General features: G+C 31.3%; 1 protein-coding gene across 1 annotated transcript in view; it reads left to right on the forward strand.

The window, feature by feature from the left end:
- Nucleotides 1-5617, forward strand: part of LEPR (leptin receptor) — a 94971-nt gene extending 89354 nt beyond the window's left edge. Inside the window, exon 22 of the mRNA XM_011369583.2 lies at nt 4790-5617. Coding sequence (XP_011367885.1) covers nt 4790-5617 — 828 coding nt within the window. The remainder of the gene's footprint in view (nt 1-4789) is intronic.
- Nucleotides 5618-11328: the final 5711 nt, after the last annotated feature.

The raw sequence follows: 11328 nt of genomic DNA on the forward strand, positions 1-11328 counted from the left end.
AACCCCTTTCTTTAACATTTTTGCCTAATCTATGATTTTCTTCCTCTAATTTCAAATTGTCCGTATTGTTTTTAAAAAATCTAACTGTGCTCCTTTGTTGTCTAAATTATGTCAATTTTCACACAAGTATGCTCCATTTAACAAGCACTTTAGGAATGTTAAAGCTCAAACAAAATGGATTTTTCCTAGTGATTCAAAGACTATCCTAGATTCTTTACCTTGCTCTAGGACTCCAAAGAAGCTCAACGACTCCTGGAAAGAACACTATCCTTACAGGTCTGTAGCAGAGTGTTCTGATGTTCCTAGAATGGACTTGCAGAAGTGTGGAAGAGCTGGTGCAGTTCTGAGTTAGAAAGTCTAATTTAGAAGTGCACATGACTGGGTTTAGAAGTGTATGTTTCAGTTCCCTAAAACATGACTTCAGTTTTGTTTATTTTCTTGTTCTTCTTAATATTTATGCATATGCCCTTGAATTTTAAGGAACCAGAAGAGAGTTTGAATTATTCAGCTCAAATCTATCACAGCAAGTAGAAAAAGCAAAACAAAGAATATATTCTCTTGCCTATTTGTGTTTAGGATATCTTTTCTTCCTTCATTATGTTATAGAAATATTGTTGGACTGGAAAAAAAAATTTAAGTCAGGGTTCTCATTCTGCTCTAATTAGCTGTGTAACTTTAAGAGTCTGTTGTTTGTCTAAAAAAAAGGAAGAGACATGAACCAGATAATTTCTTTCTCTCTTTTTTTTTTTTTTTGGAATAGTTGTATATAGTTGTATATGTAGTTGAATAGTTATATATTGCTGCTGTATATTAAGTTGAATAGTTGTATATAGTCGTGTATATAGTTGAATAGTTGTATATAGCTGCTATATGTTTAGTGCAGTAGTTGTATATAACTATAGTCAAACAGTTGTATGTAGTTATATATGTAGTTGAATAGTTGTATATAGCTGTGGTATAGGTAGTTGAATAAGATGTATATAGCTGTATATATAGTTGAATAGTTGCATAGAGCTGTGTATGTAGTTGAATAGTTATAGCAGATGATTTCTTAGATCTCTTTTTCTAGATTAAAAACAATGAGAATCATTCTGTGATTCTATTCTTCTTTACTATTTTAGCTCTTTTTTCAGTTTATTAAATTTTTTGTTTTCACAGCTCTACTCTTTTACTTTTTTTAAAAAAAATTAATTTAATAATAAGTTCAAAGTTAAAAGAAAATGGGTAAAACCTTTAACTTTTCCTGGTCCAAAACAACCAAAAATAACGATCCCCCAAAACCCTTTTTAAATTTTCCAGCTCTTTATTTTTGTCTCCTTTTACTTATTCTGTTATTTCTCTATAGTTTTTCCTTTCCTGGGGTAATTAAGACTGTCCTTAGAGTATAATATTAAGACATGCATTAAGAAAGTAGAAGAGGCCAACTTAGTTCAAAATTTTACCCTTTCTTAAAAAGATGCAGTATTATAATATAACAAGAATTTATAGTCTAGAACTCCATATATGACACAATGTTTTGAAATCTTTTATCTTTTGTTTTCTGAGAAATTTTTTATTTTGCTTTCTTATTTTGTTTTATTTTATCTAAACAGAGAACGGAATTCTTTGAAGTCTAATCATGATGAACCCAGTGTACCAACGTCCCAACATTCCATAGTGTATTAGAAGATTTTTACATTTTGAAGAAGGGGAGAAAATTTAAAAAAAAACTTTGGTTGAACTTTTGAGAACTATAATATGATGGGTTATGTTGATTTATAACTAAAAAGAGATGGGTAAATTTGGGTTCAAGATATGGGTCTGAGTCCAATTCAGTTTGGATGTATGATTACTTTTCAGGTCTTCTAAAGTTTAAAAAGTAATATTCATGATATCTGGCTTTTGATTTATCATTTGTCTGGTCATAAAACATTAAAAATTATGACTTGTCTTTACCACATATCTATTAGATATCATCAAATATATAGTAAACAATGCTGTAACTAGGTGAAAACTACAACTTCTGACACATAGCTTTGCAAATACGATGACTCTAATTGCAGAATTCAGTAAACTATTTAGTTTAATATTTATTATGTCCAAAATTTTTCATTTTATTTTCTCTTATAAACATTTCAGTCTATAAACTGACCCAAATGGGCATTCTTTTAAATCTCTTGTAGCTTTTATGTATGCTAACTTTGGTCAATCTGGAAATTTCCATTTTCAGTGCCTCAAAATTGGCTCAAGTGCTGACTTCTATTTCATTTCAGAAAAAGCTAGGAGTTATGGTTTGTGCTGGTCACAGGCTAGTGGAAGTTACAGTTCATATCTGGATGACCTGACATATCTAGGTCAGATTGACCATGTCAGAAAACACATTAGCCTCCCATTCAGCTTCCTTGTGAAATTCTTGCCTAAATTTAATTTATTTACACTGAACCTCCAAAAGCTTCTGGCAAGCAAGGAAGTAGGCAGTGATGCAAAAAGGGAGATTCCTTGGAGCTTTTACAAATATTTCATGCTGAGGACAAGACTTTTCTCCCTGAAAAAGATTACCTGCTGTTTCTATGAACTTAGCATGCTGTCTCTCATTCAAAACCATTACTCACATTCAAAGCCAAAGCTTCTGCTTGACGAACCCAAATAACATTCAAATTTAGGCTTTATATGGATCATTTGCATTTAGAGTTCACTCACAGTTTTATTTGAATTTTTAAAAATAACACTAAAAATCAGGAGAAATGTATTCTTTTCCTCCTTTGTTAACTTTTAATAGATGTCACTGGAATGTAAAATCTAAGTGTGAATTTAGGAAGACATTCTTTAAAGTGTGAATTTAGGAAGACGTTCTTTAATTCCTACTAGTTAAGTACATATTTAATGTGTTCTCAGACTGTTCTAAAATCTGAAAAAATTAGACACATATAATAATTGAAGTGATTTTTTAGTGAGCATACTTTTAATAAAGGTTTGTGACTCATTTATAAAATATACTTCAATAATATATGGGTATGTGATTTCTATTAATTATTATAAAATCTTCCATCTGAATGCATTTGAAGACATGTAAATTTTTTGGTATCAATAATTAGTTACCACTTATGAAGTTTTAGAGGGCATGAAATATGCCAAATACATCATTTGAAAAACATAGGTGAGTTTGCATGCTATCGACTTCTGTCAGAAAGAAACTAGGCATAGGAACAGATTTATTTTCATATATTATGTTTATAGAATGACAGAAAAGGTTATGTTAACATGGTATTGTCATCATGCAGTATTTTATCATCTGTATAATTCTTCCATTATTATATTTAGTGTTTGGTATATTTATTCCTTTAATATTATAATCACCATATTTCATTTAAGAGTTCAAAACTATGCTAAATGAATTATGTTTTTATATGGAATTTATTTGCATTAGGAAGAATAACTGAGAATATTGTTATTTCAGGCAATAAATCTGAATTCACTTTATTAGTTTAAAAATAATAATTTTTAAAAGTTCAATTATATGTATGATACACAAATTGAACACATTTTTCTATAGTGCTTCATTTAATTGTTAATTTTTCAACGTGATGTGTCCACAGTATTCTTTACTTTGCATTTATTTTTTCAGTATGTTTACATTATACAAGTTGAGAGTTTTGCATAGATTCTTGATTTGCAGCTGCTTGGCAGGATTTTTTGTTGCACTGTAACCACTATTCTTATAAAAAATATAATGTGCATTTATTTTGTGTCTTTGTCTTCATTCCACGTGTCCCATAGTATGTATTTTTATATGAAGTTATTTATAAGAAATGGTAATTTAAAAGTCTGTGATCATCTCTTTCACTTTCATTGTTTTCAACAGTAGGCATTCTTAGTTCTTGTTTTCCTATAGTCTTCAACAGATTCTCAGTATAAGTTTTTAATAGTCGGTCACAAATATTTTACCTTTGCATCATATCTTATATCATTATTTTAACTATCTTTGGACAGGTTTTGCTCATTTAATTTGTGTCAATTTAGTTCTTTTATTTGAGGTTTAAAGTTTTAGTTTGTGGAGATCTAATTTGCTATAAAATATTAGGAATTCTTCAGCAAATAGCATTTTCTAATTATAATAGTCAATCTTTGTTGAGAACTAAGCACTTTCAGACACTATTTAATTAATCCCTCATCACAATTCCATGAAGTAAGTATTTAACACATTTTTACAAATGAAGAAACTAAAAGATGGAGAGATTAATGTACTTGCCCATGGCCATAGAAGTAGAAGGACTCAAACCTAAATCAGTCTCATCCCCTTTTTGTATGTGTGATATTTTCTTTTATTATATTTATTGAAGTGACATTGGTTTATAAAATTATATAGGTTTCAAGTGCACAATTCAATAATACATCATCTGTATACTGCATTGTGTTTTCATCACCCAAAATCAAATCTTCTGTCACCATATATTTGACCCCCTTACCCCTAATTTACCTCCTGCCCTCCCCCTTTCCCTCTGGTAACCACTAAACTGTTGTGTCTATGAGTTTTTGTTTGTCTTGTTTGTTTTTTGCTTTCAGTCTTATATCCCAAAAATGAGTGAAATCATATGGTTCTCAACTTTTTCTGTCTGACTTATATTGCTTATAGTGCTTCTCCTTTATGATTTTTGAAATATCTGTTTCAGTCCAAAATAGTTAATTTGTGGTTGACCTATGTCCTTTACCATTAACCTTTCACACTTCCATCTCTTCAAGCATGTCACAGTGAACCAAAAAAAAAAAAAAATTAATACAATTGACCATTAAAATGTATCTTTTCTTTTAGCCAGAAACATTTGAGCATCTTTTTATCAAGCATACAGAATCAGTGACATTTGGCCCTCTTCTTTTGGAGCCTGAAACCATTTCAGAAGATATCAGTGTTGATACATCATGGAAAAATAAAGATGAGAAGGTGCCAACAGCTATGGTCTCTCTACTTTTCACAACTCCAGATCTTGAAAAAAGTTCTATTTGTATTAATGACGAATGCAATAGTGCTAACTTCTCTGAGGCTGAGAGCACCAAGGTAACCTGTGAGAATGAAAGCAGGAGACAGCCCTCTGTTAAATATGCCACCCTGCTCAGCAACTCTAAATCAGTTGAAACTGATGAAGAGCAAGGGCTTATAAATAGCTCAGTGAGCAAATGCTTCTCTGACAAAAATTTTCTATCAAAGGATTCTTTCTCAAATAGCTCATGGGAGTTAGAAACACAGGCACTTTTTATGTTATCAGATCAGCATTCCAATATAATTTCACCACACCTTACATTCTCAGAAGGATTGGATAAACTTTTGAAACTTGAGGGAAATTTTCTTGAAGAAAATAATGATGAAAAAACTGTCTATTATTTAGGGGTCACCTCAATCAAAAAAAGAGAAAGTGCTGTGTTTTTGACTGATGAATCAAGGGTGTTATGCCCATTTCCCACCCACTGTTTATTTACTGACCTCAGAATCCTCCAGGACAGTTGCTCACACCTTGTAGAAAATAACTTCAATGTAGGAACCTCTGGTCAAAAGACTTTTATATCTTACATGCCTCAGTTTCAGACTTGTTCCACTCAAACTCAGAAGATAATGGAAAATAAGATGTGTGATCTAACAGTCTAATTTTAATCAAGAAACATCTCAGATTATGTTATAATGAGTCATAAAAAGTGTAATATGTTCCATTATAGATGTGGATAAGAGAGAGAAAAGAAAATGGTCTGAGTCAAATTTGAAATTTTAAATTCTAAAATTAATGGTTATCTGTTTGTCTTCACTCAGTAATATACACACAAAAAATGTGAGAAAGCCGTCATGAGCCTAGCAATGTAGACTGACTCTTCCAATGATTCTATTAACTAGCGACAGTGGAAAGGTCTCCAGTGACTTGTTTCTAGTTAGAAATAAGCTTAACAAGTATCTTTTGTGAACATTACACCTGTGCAGAAAGACCTAATCTTCTGAATTACACCTATATCTGAAAGATTTCAAACCGACACTTGTGAATTATTACCGTTGTTTCAAGGCTATGAGTTGTCTTTGTTTTGCACTAAATTACACACACATACAATGCATATATTTCTACCTAATAGGCATCCTTGTGCATTTTAAAAGTATGTGATGCACTTGTATTTTGTGCTGCCAGACTGTGATTTGAAGATTTTTCAATTTAACAAACTTGCCTTGAGCACTTACTGTGTAAGGTACGCCACTAAATGTCGCAGATAGAGGATCTAGCCTTGGTCTAGGGGATATAGTCGTGAAGATTGACAAGTAAACCAATCTTTCTGTGTCAAATCTAAGATATGTACCATAGAATGACACCACTTATTAGAATGGCAATACCTACAACCAGTATTTTGATGACAACACGAGCAATGTCTGTCTCTTAACTCTTCTCTATAAAAGATGTCGACATAGACACTTTCTGATATAGTTGGTTGCTAAATGTTACTGTATGCCACTCTGGAATCATTGTCTTTCCCCATTCCCACTTGCAGGTACACTATTTTTTTTTCTCATTTAGCATTCTCTCTCTATGTAAACCAGCTACCGTTTTAATATTTTCCATACTTTAATTCAATTATTAAAATAATTGTATGAGACAAGTACTACTATTACACTCCCTTTAAAGATTAGGAGATTAAGTAATTTGCCCAAAGTTGCAGGATTAGTGGAGGATGGAACTAGAATTTAAACCCAGATATTTTCAGTGGTAGTCATGTTTTTAACCTATACCTTCCTTACATTGCCATTTGTTAAACAAAAACACAAAAACTGATGTGCAATCCAATAAAATTTGTTAAGTGGAAATATAATGCTGGATGAAAATTAAGTGAGAATTACACAGTTGTTTTTGTCTTTAAAGACTTGAAAGTTTTTTGTTTATTTCAGCTTTTGATATAGCAAGAAAACAGAATGACAGCATATTGGGCAACAAAGTAAATTAAGAAACCTGCATGGATAGATGTTTAATGGCAATAAGTAAGAATTTGAATATTATCAGCATCATCAAAAGAAATACTTTGGTTCTCAAAAAATATTCCTATGGGTTGCTAAAGATCACCAGTTTCATACTCAGACTGAGAGAGGATTCTGTTGATTAAACTCTTACAACAGAAAGACTGAGGGCCCATATCAACTCACAGAATAATTAGTGTGGTATGAAAGCCTTAGTTCTACACAAACATAAATTAAGAAAATAATTTTTTCACTGATTTTTAAGTGGTTTACAGATTAAGAAGCAGAAAGAAATAACATATATGGAAGTTTTGGAAACGTTAACCATTTTTAATATTGCTCATCGACATTTAATTGAAGGTACATTATAGAAGAGATAGAAAATTACATTTTGTCCCACTCTGCATGTAATTAGCGACTAAATACTGAGCATGTACACTGAGATACAGCTTTTGCCTGTGGCCTGGGCCCCAGAACAACATGGTAGAGAAACCAATAGATGTTCCAGTCAGCCCAAGGTTTCGCCACGCTATGTGTACACTATGGTGCATTCAGGAGACCCAGGACCACTGGGGTGATGCAGGTCTGAGTTAAAGGATTTAGTGACAGCACATTAACCTGAGATTATTAGTACCATCCTGGTGCAACTTCAGTTCCAAAACAAAAACAATTAAGAAATACTGAAATTCTAAAAGACTTTCTTTCATGGAGAGAGCTGAAGTGGTAGAGTTTGACTTACTGGTATATATAGATTTAGATTATATTTATTGTCTGTGTTCTAGGGCTCTGATTTTCCCTTTTGAAAGTTCATTTCACTGATATATTAATGTGTATTATTGGGTCTTTATGAAAATTATGTGCCATTAAATAGTGGATTTTCATAAAAATTTAGGTAAAATTTAGAATATTTTATACTTCAGGGTGGTTGGATATTCTCCATTTCTTCCTAGAGATTCTGTAAACAAAATCTAAGGAAGAGGAGCTGAACTATGTATGGGTTTAGACTTTTAAACTTAGGGATAAATCAGGAATTTTGAATTTAAAGGCCTTAAGTTGCAATTCTAATCAGTCTCTATAAATGTGAACTTCATGAAAAAGAAATTCAGAAATTAATAATTTGAACTATGGTTTTAAACTTAATTTGAAGACAAATCATTTTTAAGGGTTAATGAGATTATAGATTTCCTAGGTTAAAACCCGCAAGAACAAAGATGAAAAAAATCGAAGTACACTTAGCAAGAAAAGTAGGGGTCTCCTGTTCAACTATATTCTCATTTAGAGATGAGCTACATACTGACAAGAGGAATAGGAACAGATGTTATTTTTAAACCTATTCTCAAGTAATAAAAAGACATGGATGAAATTCCCAAACCAGTGTGTGATCCTGGACCTAGAATAAGGTTTTATGACCCTAACCATGACGCTCCTCTATCTCCTCTTATCCCTTTCCAATGAAACAAGTTTCTTCTTTCAAATACCAAACATATGTTCACATTCCCTTAGGAATATCCATCTTAACTGCTCAAAGCTAAGGGAAGATAAATTTCCTCCACAAATGGATACCAGATTCCAACGCTACTTTGGCTGGCACAATATACACATTATGCTGTAAGAGTAGTGTCTATGGTGCTCATCTGTGCTAAATGCAACATGACATACTGCAACCATATGTCACCTAGACGTGGATGAAAAAAAGACCTCTCTCCAAATTATTTCCTGTTGTTTTTAAAAAGAAATTTGTTCCACTTTTCGTCTTTCAAGCGTCATCTTGCTAGTTATAAACTCTTCAAAGTTTCCATTGAGAAAACACATTCACAATTTTTAAAACACAAAATTAAAATTGTCCACTCTACTATGATTAAAAGAAGCTGCATTTGACAAAATAATTAAACATTAGTTACCAACAAAAAATGTGAAGAACTATTGATAAAAGGAAACTAGATAAGTCAGTAGTTTTACTTTTTCTTGAACAACTAGTTTAAAACAGTAAAGCACTCCTGTACCTGTTCATAATATTGGAAGAGCAACTTAGAATACAAAGGTCTGTACTGGAACTGTGATAGTGTTACATGTATTTGTATGAACATCAGAAAATGGTTTTCATGGGTTTTTATAGAGAAGTTATTTTTATACAAAGTTTATCAATCAATTTTTATTTTGAAAAGCTGCTGAAATGTCTATTTTTCAAGATGAATTATGCTTAAGATGTATGGCATTGAATTCAATTTTGTGAGGATCATTGACAGGATATTTTTAAATAAAATATTCAAAAAACCTAGAGTTGAGAAAGAACTTGGAAGATATTTAATTTTATAGCAAAATACCTATATGGTAGGTGTTGTACTTTTAAAACTTGTCATTATGTATTTGGCATGCAGTTAAAACTTTCTCTGTAGTCACAATTGGTATGTTAATAAACATTACAAATGTTAAGTGCTAAAATATGCATCACTAATTGTTCTATAAAATTTAATCATTCTAATTTTCTTTTATTTCCCTAAAGTCAAAGTATAATTATGATTGTTAATATTTTCATTTTTATAGTTATGAGTCATAGCCATGTTGGAATTTTGAGATATGGAAACTCCAAATAAAATTATTAGGAATTTAAGTTATTTTAGGATTATTTTATCTACTGTATGATTACTACTTTCAGCAAAGATTTGAACATATAAAGAGGTAATCCTTGTAGTTCATGTAAATAGTTAATATGAAAGTTTTATCCATTGTTAGCCTTTGTGTCTTCAAAATTTTTACAAACATAGTACTTTGCCTTTGGAAGGGATTTGAAAGCATTTTAGATCCAAGTATCTCCCTTCATTCTTACTCTCTGGTACTCTACTCAACACATCACTCCACACAAATTCTTGCTGGAATTATAGCTACTTGTGGTGAAAAATTGCTCATTTTGCACATCAAGAGCTTTTTAGTTTGATTCTTTAGTTTCTTAAGAAATCTTGATTTACAGTGATTTGTGAACGTTTGTTTTGTCACTTGGGTTTTTAGCAATTTGAGTTTTTAAACACTACTTGGGCGACTATTCAAAACTGTTCTCTTCCTTGCTTCTTTAATTTTAAAATGTAAATAAATACACACTAGAAAGATTTCAAATGGTACAGAGAAATATAAAATAAAAAGTGTAACTCTCCCTCCATTCCCAATCCTTAGTTCTTATTCCCCAAAATAACTTTTGGTATTAATATACCACATATCTTTTTAAAAATGTAGTTGGGATCATATTCCACGTGCTGTTATAAAATTACTCCTTTCCCTCGATGTATCTTGGTGATACTTCCATATAAACTCATTATTTTTAATGGTTGCATTGTATTAAAATACAATGATTTATGTAAACAGTTCACAATTGGTGAATATTTAAGTTGTTTCAATCTTTCACTATTATGGGCAATACTGAAGTGAACATGGTCATAGATAATTATGTCTTGGCTTACTTTTGCAAATATACTTATCAGGACTCTTGGTTGCAAGTGTAAGAAACTAACTCTAATTGTCTGAAATATCTTTTTGCTATTTTAATTTTAACTTAATGAATAAATTTGAGCATATTTTCATGTTTATAAGCCAATTTTTTGTCTCTACCTTCATATTCCTTGCTTAATTTTCTACTGAGTTATTATAATTTTATTGATTTATAGTTTTCATGTTTAATATTTTTTATTTTTCAATTAAATTTGACATACAATATTATATTTCAGATGTACAACATAGTAATTAGACATTTAAGTAACTTATGAAATGATCACTCCAATAAATCTAGTCCACATCTGACACCATAAGTAGTTATTACAATATTATTGACTATATTCCTTTTGCCATACTTTACATCCCCATGACTATTTTGTAATTACCAATTTGTCCTTCTTAATCCCTTCACATTTTCACCTTTCCCTCAACCCTCTCCTATCTGGCAACCATCAAAATGTTCTCTGTATCTATGAGTTTGTTTCTGTTATGTCTGTTTGTTTATTTTGTTCTTTAGATTCCACATGTAAGTGAAATCATATGATATTTGTCTTTCTCTGTCTGACTTCCTCCACTCAGCACAATAGCCTCTAAGTCTACCCATTGGGTTGCACACAGCAAGATTTCATTCTTTGTTATGGCTAAATAATATCCCATTGCATATATGTACCACCTCTTTATTCATTTATCTATTGACAGACAACCAGGTTGCCTCCGTATCTTGTCTATTATAAATAATGCTGCAATGAACATATGGATGTGATGTTCAAAGTAACGTTTTGTTGTTGTTTTTTTTTTCGGATAAATACCCAGAAGTGGTATTACTAGGTCCCTCTTCGTCTCTTATTATAGCCTTTGTTTTAAAGTTTATTTCATCTGGTATAAGTATT

The sequence above is a fragment of the Pteropus vampyrus genome, unplaced genomic scaffold (assembly GCF_000151845.1).
Source record: "Pteropus vampyrus isolate Shadow unplaced genomic scaffold, Pvam_2.0 Scaffold151, whole genome shotgun sequence".
In the NCBI taxonomy this organism is placed as follows: Eukaryota; Metazoa; Chordata; class Mammalia; order Chiroptera; family Pteropodidae; genus Pteropus; species Pteropus vampyrus.